The following is an 18,251-nucleotide window of genomic DNA, read 5'->3' as shown; positions in this document are numbered from 1 at the left end:
TGTGATGCATCATCACTGACTTACCCAAAACAGCTGAAAGAGTCTGACATCTCATCAGCCTTTTCTTTTTGTGGGGGTAGGAAGGTGGGACAGGTTTTGGGCAGGCAGCAGCAGAGGAATCTGTTTGATCTTAGGACAAAGTTCAACAGGCTTAACCCAACTGAAAGTATCTTACTGAAATACCCTCTTAGTATGTCCAATCTTTATACAAAGCTAAATTATACCTTTTCATCACTAGATTAAATATTTCAGCCATCAGCACACAGGAGTCAGCTAAATGACCCTTTCAGTGAAGACTGGCACAACAGAAATGTAGTTAATCCTCTGATGTTGAGACCCCCGAGTCACAGAGCAGTTCTTCCCCGTTTTCTGATGTTCACAGGATTATCTTTTACTGTAATTAAAGCCCTTCCCTTTCAGTTTTGTCTCAAAGATGATTCTGAGCTCCCCCTTTAGGCATGTAATTAAGCCTCACTTACTCCATGGTGAGTTCTGAGCCCAGCTGCTCAAGCAGTGCCAACACACTTGAATTCTAAGGAACTGGCAGGTGATGACAAATCAGTCAGCTCACTCGTCTCATCGCTTCCTTGTGGACCCTCATGCATCAAGTGTGCACTGCAATGCTTCAGCACAACACAAAAATCCCTTTATGGTGACCTGTTAAAAATCTTGGCTTCTCTCTCTGCGGGTGACAGGTTTTCCCTTGTCCATGCAAGTCTGTTGCTCTCTGAATATGATGCTCTAGGTTTTAATTTTTAGATTTATCAAATCCTGTACTGCCCAGTGTGTAACTGAAGTTTCTTGTAGCCTGTTAACTTCTGCTCACTCGTGCTAGGTAGACATAACAAAGCCTCTCTGTGCCTGCTCTTCAAGGACACCCAGACTGTCCTAGGCCCAAAAAGTATAAACCAAAAGCCTCTAAAAGGGGGCAAGCGAGGGGAATTACATCATTAACTGAAGCTTTAATTGGAGAATTAACCCTGATATGCAAATGAACCAAACCTATAAAAGTGTGAAGAACTCGTGACCTCTCGTCCATCTTGGGGTCCATCTTGGCAGCAGCCTCTGGCTCCCCAGGGTGTACCTTTGAAGGCCTTTCAAATAAATGCCTACCTTTATTCCCTTACTCCTGACAGTCTCTGTTTTTAGGTGGCCTCTTAAGGCATCAGATACCTGAACAATACGGAAGGCATCTGGGCATAGCCAAGGCATTCCAGAGATCTGCTGCATCTTTGGGTAAAAAATGTCATGTTATCAACTTGCCATTTAGATCACTTATTTCAACTCATGGTATGGCAAGACATTCCAAAAACACCTATTGATTAAAAAAGACACCATATCATTACCAGTACAGAAGTACAAATTATGTAAGAAGATGGCATGATGACAGGCAAGGATAGACAAGTGACCTCCAGACAAGCTAAGACAGCATCACATCCACCTTAAAATCCAAGCCTGCAGTCCTGACAAGGACATTGCTCTTTTCTGGTAGAGCACCTTAGCTCTTACAGTTGTCTTTCTGGAGTCTTACACAGATGGAAAAATCTTTCTTCAAGAGCCTTACAATGTGGTCATTTGCTGGCTGACCTGAGGTCAGTCACTATCCTTACCCAGATCGTAACCTCACTTCAGTCATGCTGTACTTCTCCTTCCTTTCCATCCCCTAGCTGCTGTTTATTTTTGCTATTACAGTAGCAAACTGAGTCAGCTCACAAACAGATTAAGCAAGCACTACACGCTGCAGGAATATGCAGAGAGAGTCCCTTTTGGCAGCAAGCTACTAGCAGTTCAGCATGACTCAGTTTCATCCTCATCCTATTGCTTCCTTACCTAAGGGACAGTGTATGTTCTTAACACAAATAGGCACTGTTTCACTTCTGCATATATACTTTTGTATTTCACTAGTAATAAAAAAACCAAACATTGATTCAAGAGAACTCCCTCTGTTTTTGGTAACTGCCGCTTCTGCAAATTCTATATAAATACAACATAATTTAAACTAAACTTTATATGCTACACCAAACTACACATTTTATTGATGTTACAGAAGTGTCCACATTATGAAAATTATGGTTTACATTCCTATCTCTGGGGCAAGATGAGACATAACAAAAGCTATTTTAATACCTTGGCACAACCATTTCCACCCTAGGAATGTTTTAAAATTAAACTTCATCACTGTGGAAGAGTATTTTTCATGCTAAGAACTAGCCACATGAACATATAAGATGCAAACAATATGACTCATTACTTGCTCTTGGAAGATAATAACTCTACAGCAAAGAACTAGAGGTGTTTTAAGGATAGTTAAAAACTGGCTATGGCTTGCTGGGACTGGGCAGCTTCAGAGAGAATTAGACAAACTCCTGAGTGGAGCACATCAGAGAGTTTTTATTTTTTCCTTCATATTGATGACTATCACTACAGCTGACTACAGAGCAGGATCCTTTTCAGCACAGCAGGAACAAGAGCAGCTAGCTGAATCCATTACAGTATGGAGAATAGCTCTCATCCATGCAATTTAACAGTCAAGGGCAACACATAAAGTTTTATAACTGCAATGTTATAAAAATCACACAGGAGCATTACAGATTTAGGAGTACTAGCATATTTCAAAAAATAATGATGTTGTATGAGCTGTGATGAAATGTAAGGGAAACTTTTAAAAGTACATCTGTCAACTAGGAGCATAATCTTTGCAGTTAAAGAGCTCAGGATTTGCAAAAGACTCACAAGGAATGGTTTTGGAAAGAGTCCAAACAATGTACAGAGAGCAACAACAGGGCACCAGGTACAGCCAGAACACATAGTTTCATTTATCCATGAGAGGATCATGGCTTAAGAGAATTCACCTACACAACCAGATTACTTAAATGGAGCTCCAACACTACTTGAGCATAAATTTTGCAATGTTATTATATAAAATGAGTGGATTCCTCAAAGCACTTAAAGATCATTTGCCTACGGGATTGGATTAGAGTCCTGAAAAAGTGTTTTAAAATATAGGCTGAAGAACAAATGGAAAATCTTAAATGGAAAAGCTTGAAAAATTGTTATTGGAGAATAGTGAGTTAAGTCCTATAATTAATTTAAATTGAATAGGTAAATCTAAATATAAGGTCCTTCAGAAACCCATGGAATAATATTAGAAGTAACACTATCAGGAGTGATATGCTGCATTTTTAATGAGATGAGCTCTTCAATTCAAAACATCCCCATCGTATCAGACAGCTCAGAGTTAATGCTACAAAGATTTGTTTGGGCACTAGCCTAAAACAGGACACTAATATGAAAACATTTCTATTTGAGTACATTCCTTAAGACAGAAATTCACATGCACGAAGAGCAGCCCTTCTCCACATTATTCATCCAGCCCAGTGACAGATTTGCCAAATCTGAATGACGTACTTAGCACTGTGTCTTTGGCATGGGACCTGGGAGCCTTACTGGGAACTGTGAACACACATCCAGCAAGCCTGTCAAAACAGGGCCTGTTCACACATAGCTAAGAGGATGAGACAGAACCATCCTCACATGATTTCTGCAGTGGCACCGGAAATCTGTGGAAACAGTTGAAAGGCATTAAAACAGCTCCTTGCTCCACTGTAGGAGGATGCCAGCTTGTCAGGATGCTGATCTTGAGCTTTTTCTAAAACAAAAAATAGACACGCTTCATTGCCAGAGGAAGACAGGACTCCTGTTGGTAGGATGTGGATTTCTACTGTTACCACTTGGAACTGGCACTGTTTGTCTGCTCAGCAAGCCTTGCACATCAGTGCTGGTTCCACACACATCACATGGCAGCACTGGTTCCACAGCATAAAAAACCCTTTGTTCAGCAGGACAACATAGCTGGATGAGCAATGAATGTACTTTTAGGTTGGACTATGTTACAACACAGATTTTTTTTAAGTCTGTAGGACCAATCTAGCTACTCTTAGAATGCCTTCAAGACCAGAAAAATTATAATTTGCTGCCAGCAAGGTGCACCATACTCTGGTCACACCACTACCACCCCTTACCTTGTGGACACACCACAGACCAATTGGTTATAGAAGCTGCTTCTTCTGCTTTCCTTTTTGATGTGAAGAGATGTTTAGAAGTCTGAAATACATCAAATTTAACAGCAGGGACAAAGAGTTCTCCCTCAGAGCATGGTGATGAGGATTCTTTTCCAGGTGTGAAAACAAAAGTTTGTTCCACCCAAACTGAGGGCAGTGTCATGATCTACCACTACTGGGTAGGTATTGCAGCCAGCCTGCACGAAGTTAAGTAGTACTGTATGTACTTCAAGCACGTCAGATATTCGGCACATCTGCAGAGAAGGACATCTCTGAATATACAACGGACCTCAACTACAGATTATCTGGAGAGTTTGGTAACCCAAACCATGAACTAAGTTTTTAAAAGTACCTGGAATAAGTCTGTTCAAATTCAATGACTCAGTTTTCAGATAGGACTTGCTCAGACTAAATTTTGCCCACATGTTTTAATCTACCTTTGCTATGAATGCAAAAGAACTAAAGTGGAAGGTCTAATCATCCAGGATGAACACCCACTCAGCTTCTACCAAATGTTCCTCTTTGCCACATTCCAAAATAGGTGATACAGCTCTTGAGATCTAACTCATCAAGAATATGATTCTATGATTCCATGAAGACAATCACAGAATGTTTTTGGGTTAAGAAGGGAACTTAAGGGTCATCTAGTTTAATTTCCTTTGCAATGAGCAGGGACAACTTCAACTAGATCACCTGTCCACTGATGGAGTAGAGAGATCTGATTCTCTGTCAGCAGTAAAAGCCTCTTTATAGATGAAAACTTACAAACCTACAGATCAGGTTTAGGTCCTGCAGACCTGTAACCAGCAAGTTCCTTTCTCAGCACTCAGCTTTGCTTACACCACCCCTCAGCATTAAGTCTCCCCCACAATGCAAATTAGCCTAGAGTGTTCAATTAGCCATTGAGCTGTTCAATACTAGATTGTCTGAAGCATGGACCTCTGTGGTAGAAGCTTTAAGTTCTGTGGGTCTAGCACATGTAAGAGTCTTTTCCCTAAACCTTTGTCATTTCTATGAACAATTGCTTCCTAGAGCTGTCAGCCCCTTCCAGAATATTGTCAGGCACCATTTGGACAAGCTTGGAACAGCACAGGACTAAATCACAGATTAAAAACAGTCTCCACAAAAAAAACCATTCTCTATTATTAAGTCTCTTAACTCTCTGCTCAAATCTAGTTCAGGAAATATTACAATCAATTGATCTTCAATCAGTTCTGATAGTACCCCTCGGGCTGCCTCTCAGAACCAGGGACAAGACCAGGTAGGTCTGGAACCTGTTCTATAATGATTGCATTAGTCAACTATTAACTTTTCAGGAATGTATTTTCAAATACTTAAAGCTGGTAGCATTGTCAACTCCATTCATTAAAAGCATGTTTTTAATATATTTAATTCCTTCATGAACTGAAAGGGAAACAGTGGGGTCTATATTTTCCCTAAGTACTTCAAGCACAAGGCAGCATGCTCCAAATCCCCTAGAATCTGACATCCTTGAAGTTTTCAGTAGGAGTTTCAGTTTCCACTCAATATTTTTGAAAATCACACCCTAAAATAATCCTGGTATCTGTCTCCACACAACTTAAAAGGCACTATCTTTCTAGTCGAGGAAATTAATAAAAATATCAATTCTTTGATACCAATTTCTGAAAAAATAAAGTAGCTGCCTCATAGCTGGGAAAATAAGGATTCCTCTGGAGTTCGTATTTCTGAACTATGATTTCTTTTTTCTCCATGCACTAGAAAGATACGCACTGTTAAGAAATTAACTTTCAAGTTCAAATAAGAAGCTGTTCTACATTCAGGACTTTGCACCTCAAAATAGAGCAAAACACTTTTCTTTACAATAAACTGAAGTTTTCTTCATTAGCCCACTTGAAAATAAAATTCCATGCAAATCAGGTATACTTGTCAACAGCATCTGATGTTTTTATTTGGAAAGAATGTAAGGAAGCAGACAATAAGGATGTAGATTTGCATTTTGCTAACTTAAAGGTTTAGAGAAGAGTAAGTACAACTCAGAATTCAAAAACATGTAGATGTGGTGCTTAGGGACATGGTTTACTGGTGGAGTTGGTAGGATTAGATTTACTGTTGGACCTGATAATCTTAAAAGTCTTCTCCAAGTTTTCTAAATGATTCTATAATTCTGAACTTAGGATGCAAATGGTACCTTTAAATTATATACTGAGTGTCAGAATCAAATATTTAGTCCGAGGACACTCCTTCAAAAGCCTAATACAGTAGTAAGTCCATAGGTTGTAAGTTTGGGAAGGGGCTTATGTGTATGAGAAACATCATAGACATTCACACCAAGTCCTTGCTGTCCTGACTCTGAAGTACTCTTGGTTGAAGAAATACACTTACCACACCTGGTATCATCATGGTTAATGTTTAGGCAGCTTAGCAGAAGCAGAGGTATTAACTCAATCTGTATGTTACTTCCTTGCAGGAAGTTCCATGTACTCTAGTGAAAAGCACTATATCCAGACTGGAATTTCAGTAGGGACTACACACTTGTTCAGCTTCACATTTACTTTGAATGTCTCACAATCTCTGTTTTTATGCAAGACTTTTAGATTCTCATGATAAGGATTTTGACATTGTCCTGCAAAAATGCTCAAAAAAAAAAAAAAGCTGTTTTGTTTTATAGGCAACCTGAATACTTTCTTTGTGAAAAAACACAGATGTTTGTAACATACAAAATAAGGATTCAACATTAATACAGGAGGATCATGAAAGTTACCACATCTGTGGCTTACCTCTATTACCAGCCCTCCATAAACCAAAATTCTTCTGTCTCACCCCCTAAGTACCTCACACTTCTAGAGGTAAATCTGGAAGAACGCTATAAATATGGGTCGTTAAATGTGCTTAAACGGTCTGTTTGTTTAAAAGAAATAACCCTCTTTATAGCTATAAATTTGACTGAAGTGCTATCACTCATGCAACCTCTCTGAATAGGAGGAAGTTAAAAATAGCCCAACTTCCAGATAATTTTTGTAACTACCACATCTCACTAAAGCTGATGAAGAACGCTAGAATTTCTGATCCATTTAATTCTCCAGAATTGGCAAGTGCCTTAATTTAGAACCAGAATTTGGTTTAGAGTATTAATAGAAAATCGTATCTTGCCACAATCAAAACAAGGCTTTTATTTCTTTTGAGAAGTACGGTCAAAATACACATTTGCAGAAGATACACTGATTCTCAATTTCATTTCTTTGCTTTATCTGCAAGAAAAATGACCTTGCAGAAGGTTACAAGAGAACAGATCTACACTAATGGAAGAAGTATTTTCAATATGAACTATAATTTTTAACCTAAGATCCTGAAAAATGTTACAGCCTGAGTATTTCAAATTATTTTGCTAATTTTAGAAAGGGATTAATCTTTTTTCCTTTGCTTTATCTCAGAAGCAGTGCTTTATTTCCCTACCCATACCCAGAACTGTATCAGTGCAGTCATAAGGGCTGAATATCTGCTTACTTACTGGAAGTGATGCCTTTTCCTGGTCTTAAAATCAAGAGTCAAACATAGTTAGAAGGGGAAAAGGGATTTTACCTTGATATCTATTTTAAGGATCTTTAGGTGCACACGTCCAGGTCAAATGCACCGAAATGCACCCCGCAAAAATGCACACCTCCAAAAGATCTGGTATAACATTATAGGTTTTACTAATTAGCAGATCTATCAAAGATTCCCCAATGAGAGGCTCGAGTGAGCCCCCCTCCCCAAGGAGCCTTGCCCTGGATGGTTCTATCTTAGTTTACAGAATGTGTTCTGGAGAGGACCTTGGGGTCTGGGGCACACTGATCCCTAACTACGAAGCTTCTAAAATGTTTAGTCTCCTAGCTGAACAAACAAGTCCAAGAATGTAGGCAAAAAGCACTAAGAACACAGAAGTTGTAAAAAGGTATAACAGGGCTATAAAAGAAAAGGCAAAAAATCCTCATGGCATCAGAAGAGTCACCTTCTACATTACATCAGTTACCTTAAACACCTCAACTGTACCTCTGCTATGCCTAACAGCACTTAGCATTATTTTAGGATAAACCACATAATAGTTTCTACAAGGCGGCAATGCTTTTCAAAATTTTTGTAGGCCAACTCAAACTGTCCAACTCAAACTTGTGTTGACAAAGTCAAATAACAGCTGAAAACCCAAGAAATACAGTTTCTAAGCAGTAGAAGACATCTCAAAGAAACTGCATTGTTACGCCTACACTGATTATTCAGAGGCAAACTGCTGCAGTGACCCAGCCCACTGCGGGGCTGGGGCAGCGAGATGCCAATCAATCCCAGCCCATCCCCTGGATCGAGTTTCCCGAAGAGGCAGACTCAGAGGGTGGGTTGAGGGGCGGCTCAGAAGCCTAAGCCACACCCCTGGGCGGAGCCCGGGTCCAAGCCACCTCCCCCGGTTCGGGAAAATTCCCGGTTACTCGGTTGTTCGCTGGTTCTTTGTTGTAACTCCCGCCTCTCGGTTTCCCCCAGTGGTTCTTGTTGAATTGCATCCTCCCCCTGGCTTGTAACTCATTGCTTGTTTTCCCCTTTCACCGCGGTTTTCAAACTCTCTGTAAAACTGAGGACAAGCCTCTGGGGAGCATTCCCATGGCATTCCATCCCTGCCCAGCTTGTTCGGGTTGCGAGACTTCTAACAATAAACCTGTTAGGAGCCAGACCAGAACAGCCTCTCTCTTCCTTTGTCTCCAAGCTAACGTGAGCCGATCCCATCGGCTCCTGCCGTGTTCCCTCTGCAAAGAAGCCAGCTAGCCAGCCCAGCCAGCAGCACCCATCCTGATGCCAAAGTCACTTCAGCAACGCACAGAAGAACGCAGCTGGACTCTCTCTGACCTGGGGCACGCCAGAGCTCATGCTTCAAGCAGCAAACCACAAACATTGAAAAGGTTCATTGGCTTTCAGCTTAAATAGTCACATTTTCTGAGCCTGTCATTACCATCCTATCCAGCGTGGCTCTGGTACAGGTACACTCTACCCAGAAGTAGATTAAAATTTTCAGTGTAAAATCTCACGCCTACCCTGCAATCATTTTCCTGAAATGAAAGCAGAAAATACAAAAAGCTAGCAGATATTTCTTTTCATCTTTACCAGGAAAGGCTTTTCACTTGTTTCTGACAATCAGCAGGAAATCTGCAGCACTCTCTCAGCTTCAGCTATGGAACAAACAAACAATTACAGGCTTTATGGTACTTATGACCTGTAACTCCGGATAAACTACCAATCACTATAGTACAAGTAGCAAAATGATGACCTATTTGTCACATGTTGCTGAATTCTATCCAACATATTCCTGGTGATCATGGTTTGTTTGACATGCCAGCAAGATTTAAGGCACTCTAGTTTCTAAATGTTCATGAGCCTCCAACATGGTAGAAGCTAACTGGAAAAGTGCAACAACAAAGGTAAAAAAGCCAGGTCTGACAATGGCACTACAGAAGTTTTGAAAGCTCACGCTTCAGAGATGGATTTGAAATATCACTCATTTAAACAAAGAAGTGAAACAATTCTGATGCCTTTAAGTGACTTCGGTTCAGAAAACAGATCTCTAAAGACTCCATTGTATTAATTTTCTCTGTTTCTCAACTGGCCAGGCACCAGGTATTAGCTTACTTGGTTTCTGAATTTCGAGTTCTTTTACTCAGAGTTTGAATTAAGATGCAGGAGATTGGGAATTCTTGTTCGGACTTAGTTGTTTATTGTATCTTATCAGTAATACAGCTGCACAGTGTACCTCTTAGTTGGCAGGGTGGAAAATGGCCCCGAGTTCTAACTTTCAAGGCCTTTTAAAGTCCAAATCAACCAATTATGAAATACCAAGTAATATATTTTTACTTATAATCCAATAGCTATCTATTCATGGTCCACAGTGTGGGTTTTTTGACCCAATAACAGAGCACTCAGATTTGTGAAGAAGGAGAAATGAAGAAGGAACAAATCCACACCCCAAACCCTCCATATTGTTACACTTATATATAATTATATCCCAGAAACCTAAATTCTCTAAAGCCAGGGTTCCAACACAACTGAAGATGTTAGATGTTTGCTTGCAAGGCAGAACACTATTGTAACATGACTGCGAAGCTCAAATTTGCTCCTAAACCTGCAGAAAACTGGACTATCATTTCATATCTAACAGCTAAATGAGTGAGATGCGCTGCTACAGCAGCATTATAACTTTGTAGATGAAAGTAATTAATCATTTTATTTGCAAGTATTTAAGACTGCACAAGAGGCAACTAGGAAAAATACACTGGAAGTTCTGTTTCCTGAAAGTTCCTGCAAGTATTGATCAAAGCCAAGTATTTTAAGTCAGGGCTGTCTTAAATTTCACTGCTAGGTTTCTTGACTGGGTGATAACAGATGTAGAAAAACAGAGTTCACACAGTAAACTTCAAAACCACCTCTAGTTCATTTTAAAGGCACAGTACACCTAAAAATGTCAAGTTTCCATCACATGAAGTATTTAGAGATGAATTCTTGAGTGTATATTCATTACAATTACATTAGTGCATAGAAAATCTTTTAAAACCTTGTCAGTCAAATGGTTCATTGAACTCCTGAAAAATTTTAGTGAGGACATGGCAGGTGACGAATAATTCCAATTATGAATGCTGGCAGTTATTTACAGCTTCTATGACAGAGGGTGACAGCAGATGTCTGAAATAACTTTTGAACTCTCCTACAGAAGCCTGCTTCTTGATAGCTGCAATTAACAATGGGCTGCTTATAAATTTAATTAATACCTGGATTTAAAAAAAAGGGTATTTGCTGAATCCTCCAATTAAAAAGACAAAGTCACCATTTCAAAGGTAGATTGTTGTATTTCTGCATATAGACTATTTAGACAGGAAACAGGACTGGTTTGGGAAGGAATTCTTGAAAATTAAGGAGATGCTAGAAACAGGAGAGACCTATAGCAACATATACCCAGGCACTGGCCAGGCATCTTGGCCAGTGATCCCCTAAGCCTGCACATAGCATGAAGCAGCTACGTGGCACAAAACCAACACCTTCCTGACAATCTTCCCCAGACAAGCAGTGATCTTCCCAGGGCAAAGTTAAGGCAGAATGGATATAACTCTGCAAAACTGTGTTACAAACAAACCTGTAAGGAGGAAGTGACACTTACCATTGGTTAAAACTGAAGATGAAAAATGAATAAAACCCACAAAGAAAGGAGGGCATCTGAGCAATCAACTTTATTTAAATTAGCTCATGTAAGTTTTCCACCAGGGCATCTACAAAAAAGTATACTCCAAGTTCTTGCTATGCTCTGGATGCAGCTTCCAGACAGTCAACATCACATTTCACCTTCTGTTTGAATTATGTGAACTTCTTATAACTAATTCCTTGCAAGTTTCCCCAACTGTCATGTTTAAATAATATTCAGCTAATGCTAGTCAGAGAGCTCAGACTGTCTAGTCAAATTTCAGTACATACTCTGTGTTTGAATACATTTCTATCCTTTCAAATGTCATATTGGTAGCAAACAGACTGACTGATATTAGTTGAGCAGTCCTGACTGCATATTTTCACCTTATGATCAAGCTGCAACACCAGGAGATGGACTCTAAGATCCTTGTGGGTCCTCTCCAACTCAGCTTATTCAGTGTGTGATTCTTCCATGTTGCCACACCAACACTTTTTTTATTGGTGCAGTTGGCACAGAAGGCTTGTTAAAAGACATCATGCTTTTTTTTTCCTGTAGTCCAAATACCAGTTCCCTGTGTTCTTGCACTAACTACAAAACGCACCTAAGACCACCTCCAATGCTGAAACTAAATCATAATTCAGAAGTTCCTGAGAGCCTGCTGTTCTGAAGTACTGCAGAAAGAGGCAGATTGGTCTTGGTTTTTAGTGTTTGCAAACATGAAAGCAGGACATAATATTAATAACTACCCTACATTCTAATAGCTATTTAATAATTAGTCCTATAAAAAAGACTACCTAATTACATTTCCATGTGCTTGCATAGACTATAATGTCCCTCAGGTGGCATTGGAACCTTAAAACTATTGGAACCTGTCCTTGTAAACATTTTCTCTTTCAGAGTCTGTCAAAGGATATATGAAGATTTTTTTCATCCTTAGAAATACAGCTCAGTAGCTATATAGCTAAAATAGGATTAATTTACAAAGACAACACAAATAAAAATATTTCTGAACTGTGTTTATATACACATATTAGTTTGTAAACAAATTGACAACATTCACATTAAATATTGAAAGAAAACTTCAAACTAGACAATTGGCATTAAAGAGAAAAATAAGGTAAAAATTAATCACCTCTTAATTATTCCATTGGTTATGACTAAATCAGGCACCTGGCAGTTTCAGAACTGAACTGTACTAAAACACTGCAACAGTGCTGAATATTGTAATTCCGACTAATGACTTCCTTTGAGAGAGCAAAAGCCACCTCATAGTTACCTGAGGATTCCCATGTAACTCAGTGGAGACCACAGGATGAAAATGACTTCTTTTTCAAGACTGGAAACTCACCATTTAAATAAATGTGGTTTTTTTGGCATACTTTAATAGACAGTCTCTTGTTAGCTATAGTGTTATAGGAAAACCCCAGCAAAACTAATGCAGAAGTTAAGTCAAGCCCTTCTGAGAGTGTAAACATCATCCAAATCTTTCCTCCAATATTTGCACTGTTTTGTAGGATTTTAGCTAAGTATCCATGAATAAAAAAGTCCTACAAGTTAGGCATGAAAGTATTTAAGAAAACCTAAGTTAACAGAAAAGCATTGTGAATTATGAAATAGTTACAACAGTTCATCAAATTATACATCAGAAGGTTACATATATGTTTAATCATAAAACAGTATTTTCTATATATTATTCAAACTCGGCTTCAACATTTGTTCTCATTTAACAGTGATACTCAAAGTGATATTCAGGTTTTTTTATCCCTTTAAGTGAGTACACTTATTTCTTCTAATTTTACAGGTGCAAAGATGCTTATTTGGATACAAGTTCCATGTGGGCAGGACTCAATGTAACTTTATATTTTTTCATCTTAAAGGCAAAAGGCTATCAGTGGTAATAAACAGACAGTTCATCATCGCTCATATCTGAATCGTCATCATCTACTTCACCTTCAATGACTGATTTCTTGCCTTTGCAGCATGAAACAACTAATCCAATTAAAAAGACCTGCAAATTTAAAGTAGAAAGTGTTACTCTTATTCAGTTCAGGGGCATATAAGGGCAATATATGTAAAACAAATTGTAGTGCAGTGATGCAAATGATGCAATGACAACTACTCTAAATTATGCAACTTGATTCAGTGGTCTCCAAAATCAAAGTACTTACTGCAATGAATGCCCAGTTCCCAAAGTAATAGGCCGCACTGAAGAACCAAAATTTATGAAGAAAGAGATACGTCCGAGTGACAATACACTGATCTAAATTGAAAGGAAATAGTACTGATTAACACAGAACAACAGCAAAAAAAATCAGCTAAATACCATATATAGGATAATATTTTAGCAGTTATTGAGAGTACTTAGCTCTGCAGAACGATTACAGTCTACTAAATCTAATTTACTCTCCTGTAGCAAGAAGGTATACAAAAGAGACACTCATTGTACAGTAGAGTGATTCTGACAGGTAACACTAAGCGACAAGTTACACAAGTAACTCCATTACTACTGGGAACAATTTCTCATGCAGATGTGTCAATTATTAACTAGAATCTGTCCAAAAGGGAACTTGCTTCTCATTTTATATAAGCCACAGCCATACAAAGCAGATTCTGCATTAAAAAACATGTTTCAGGACTATGAAAAACTGTGTCTCTACCAGGATTACATAAGCTTTGTAAAAAATCAAAAGTCAGTTACAACATTGAGTCGCAGGACACACAGACCAGTTCATGAATCTCAAATGCAAGGGAGAGCATGCACTGAGTTCATGTTAAGGTAAAATATTTCCTGGTTGGTTTCTTTTGTTTTTTACACTATGCTTCAAATCCTACCTGGAGCCCATTTCAGAGCAGGAATTGGTGTGTAAACGTGTAAACTAGAGAAAGTAAGCAACCCAGAAACTGCCTGTTTGTCCCTCAGTTCAGATCCCAGGTTTGGAAATATTCCCCAGGTACAGTTGAAATACAGACTTCCTGCCTTCTAAAGTTGTGAGTGATACACTACTTATATAGCTATATAGCTCACTTTTAGCAGCCATCTAAGTAAGAAATGCCAGTAAAGTGAAGATGCTTCATAATTGCAGACAATATTGTCAATACCATCTGCAGCTCTCCAGCTGGTTGCTTGAATTAAAAAACAACTAAAAGACTTTCAGATGGCTCTTTATAATAATTGGATTAAATAGATGATGATAAATATTTTGGAACAGTTTGACCTTGTGAAAATGTTTCTATGCAATGTCACAAGAGGAGGTAACTAAATTTTAGCTATTGTTTCTGAACTAATGTTACTTAATAGGCTGACCATGACATTTCTCATCATCTTATTCCTCCATATGACTCAATTTAGAATAAGTTATAATGAATAGCCTGAATTAAGATAGCTACTTGTTATCCAGAATGATCAATGTGAATATTACAGACACATCTTGATCACGTGGAACAAAAGTACACAGGGAAAGCTACCAAGATCATCTTCAATAGATACCTTCCACCATTTAAAAATTACAACATATTCCATGTACATTTGTAGTGCTGATCAAGGAATAAAGTCAAATAGCCAGGATTCAAGACAAAACAACTTGAAAAAAAAAAAAAGAATAACAAGTACTAGTAGTCATTACTACCAGAAGAGTCAACTATTTTTTTGTTTTGAGTCCACTGATGAAGTTTTTCATTATGGTAAATTAGAAACAGTTACACTCAATGTACTATTTTCAAATTAAGGCTTCTTCCTGGAAGTGAATTAGCTAGTTTAAGATTAATCACAATGATAGTTCTGTTCAAAACCAAGTATTAAAGCCTAAAATGTGATTTTGTGCACTGAAAATTCAAATTGTAACAACTTACTGGTGAAGTCTGTCTTTTATGCATCTCAAAACACAATGAGCTTTCACAAAAAGCATGTAGAAGGAAACAGTTTCTTAGGGAAGAGTTACAAATTGTTGTGAGCAATGTAATTTATAAACATTGGCATTAAATTAAAGTCAATACTGTATACTTGTTTTACCTCTTCATTAATCACCTAGACAATGAAACAGATTATACCCTCTGTAAATCGACAGATCAAACTGGGGAGAAATAAAGAGCAGAGGTCCAACACACTACATAGTCAGATTTAGGAAATGACTTTTTTTCAAGCCCCTTGAAACAGCTCTCAAAGTTTGACAGAGACAGAAGGCCTGTACCTGAAACAAAGTGACACTATGCAATAGTGCAGCCTGAGGGTTGACCAGATATAATGCAACTTTGCAGAAAGCAACCTCATCTCCCAACAGACAAACAACATAGAGTTACCAGTGTTCATCTCTAACTCAGAAATGTAACTGAATATCAGGCTTCACTATCTGGAAGGCAGCAAAAGTCCACAGAACTGATCATTTCTTCCACTGTGACAAACAGCATTTGCATGGTGCCATTTTGGGCTGCCCAGTATGAAAGCAGCACTGACTTATTGAAGCAAATCTAGTGGAGGACCACTGCAACAGCTTAGAGCACACAGCAGACAATGAAGATGTGTCCTTTCAACTTGAAGTAAAGGTATTTGCAGGTGTGTCTTACTGCTACCTTTGCTATCTAGTGGGGACATACAAAGTATTAAACAGATGTCCTCCTAGACCTGCATACTAACAGGACAACAGATGACAGAACTGTAACAAGAAATATTCCAATGAAATAGTAGGAGAAACAATTAGCACAGGTAAATATTGAAGCAGCTATCCCTGGAGACATTCACAGTTGGATGGGTGTGAGCAACCTGCTCTCCTTGCCCCCTACCTGGGGGTTGGACCAGACTACCTCTTAGGTCCTGTGTGTGCTCAAAGTCATTACATGAAGGTAGATCTTGAGACAATACAAATCTAAGTAACAATGGTATTTTTTGATGGAAAACCCAAAGTGAGAATGTTATCCAAAGACAGATGAAATCTATGTCCCCAAGCTCAAGCAGAACTTAGTTTTACTTAAAATACACTCAAAACTACTTCCAAAGGAAAACCTGCATCCTTACTGTTCTTGAACATCTAAGCACTGCAAAATTTCAGACCCTAAATTATTGAAGGCATATCTTCAGGTATCCAAGAATACTTATTTCATACAGCTTTGTTGCCAATAATTCAAAAGCTGTGTTGCAAAAGGCAGTTGCTGCTTGAAGTTTGTAGGTATGGCTTTGGCCACAGATCAAACTGTTGAGACAAAGCAAGCTTCAGGAGTCTCTACAGGAGGATCTTAGCAGGTATATTAAAAATTTCCCTGTTTTGTATCTATCATGTCACAACCTAACACCTTTATCAATATTTCATAGTTAAGCTCACTCAAGTACTTCCAAAGTCCACAGAAGTATATGTTAAAGATTGTATTTCACATATCACTTCCAGCTTCCTCTGGAAACAGATTCATGGAATGGCAGCAACAGCTGTCCCAGCCACAAAGACAGTATTTCTTTCTTTTCTTGTTGGCTAAACAGGAAAAAATGACTACATGCCTAATTGCCCCTTACTCAGCAATTTCTACAAGTGTTTTTTTCCATATTCTATTTGAGCACATCCTCACTTATTCCATATTCTTCTCTGCTGTGAGATATATATATATATATACACACACACACAATTAATAGTAGCCTCATTCAGCTGTTGAGCCTGTCTTCACACTTCACAATCCAGCTCTTGCACTGCTGCTACTTCTCTGGTTTCACAAGCTAAAATTAATCTCCTATACAAAGCTTTTACAACTTTTGGATTGTGGCATCCCATGCCAGTTATCTTTCTCTCAGCTAACTTCTCCCAGAAATTGCTTAGATTTCATTCATCACTCATTCAGCTTTCACAAAAATGCAAGTATTAAACAGCTTCAGCACCACTTGCTTCAAGGTTAACTTAACAATAAAATCCCACCTCTGATCCCTCATCAGACAGAAAAGCATATTGGAACACATACCACTCACATCTAGCAGGGATCTGAAAATATTTCCCAACTGGTTGTATGAAGCTACAGTAACTCCCCACTTAAAGAGATGTGAATCACTAAGCTTCCAACACTTCAAACTGACAGCACTTTGAAGTACTACGGTGCACTACAGAAGCATGAGTATCAAATCACTCAGATGTTAAACAACAGTTTGCAGCTATCTAAAATCTTTTAAAATCTAGGTCTAACATACAAGCAAAAAAAGATGCCTGCTGTTTCATCCCAGTTGTCTGGCTTTGGTGCGGGCTTCTTTTGCTTAGCTGGAAGTGGTAATGAGATAGCACCTAAATTAGACCTGTAGAGACCAAAAGTCTAGCCAGATGAAGTCTAGTCCAAAAAGCAATCTTATTTAACAGAAGCTGCTCAGTAGGTTTGGAAGCAAAACCTGACAAAGGAAAACATTTAGCAGGCTAAGGGGGAGCCAGGAACTTGGAAACCAGGAACTAATGAGGAGCCTGGAAAAGCTATTTGGGACAAGTTATTTAGAAAGCAAACGATTTTTTTCAGTGCTTCAAGCTACAGGTAAGTTGTGTATGATATTTCTCATGGTCTATCCGCAAATCAAACACAACCTGATATAAAACTAGACAGCCAGAAAAATGATGTAATCCATGCGAATCAGTCCCATCAGTGCTAGCAGGGCTTCATAACACAAGGAGGCTTCCAGTAAGATCCTCCAAGATTCTGTGCTGAAAGAAGGAAAAAGTCACTAATCAAAGTTTCTAAATGCTAAATAATGAAAATAATGTCCTATTGAGTGATCTGGGTGCCACATTTTTTTTCCCAGTAGTCAAATTTAAATGAAGTGACATGTATGAACAGGATTTGCATTTATGTATGAAAGCAGGATTTAGTTGTAGAAAGAGCATTCTGGATCTTATAACCAAGCACAAACAAACTTTAGTTAAACATAGCAAGAGTTTTCACTACTTCCCGCTATATGTTCCAAGAGCGCATCAGTCCTCCTTTGGCCATTTTAGATTTGGAGTTCATCCTAGCACAGTTACGGAATTATAATGCAAAATTTCACCCACCTATAAGGTTTCTATATCACT

At 38.5% G+C, this 18,251-nt stretch overlaps 1 protein-coding gene across 1 annotated transcript in view; it reads right to left on the bottom strand.

Moving 5' to 3' along the window:
* Positions 1–11,296: 11,296 nt before the first annotated feature.
* The window catches only part of LMBRD1 (LMBR1 domain containing 1), a 73,531-nt gene continuing 66,576 nt past the window's right edge, over positions 11,297–18,251 (bottom strand). Inside the window, exons 15-16 of the mRNA XM_082300188.1 lie at positions 13,401–13,492; positions 11,297–13,240 (exon numbers count right to left, since the gene is read on the bottom strand). Coding sequence (XP_082156314.1) covers positions 13,121–13,240; positions 13,401–13,492 — 212 coding nt within the window. The 3' untranslated portion in view covers positions 11,297–13,120. The remainder of the gene's footprint in view (positions 13,241–13,400; positions 13,493–18,251) is intronic.

Source organism: Coloeus monedula (assembly GCF_965178545.1).
Source record: "Coloeus monedula genome assembly, chromosome: 2".
Taxonomy (NCBI): domain Eukaryota; kingdom Metazoa; phylum Chordata; class Aves; order Passeriformes; family Corvidae; genus Coloeus; species Coloeus monedula.
The sequence above is the reverse complement of the archived record's forward strand: the minus strand, read 5'-3'. Positions and strand labels throughout refer to the sequence as shown.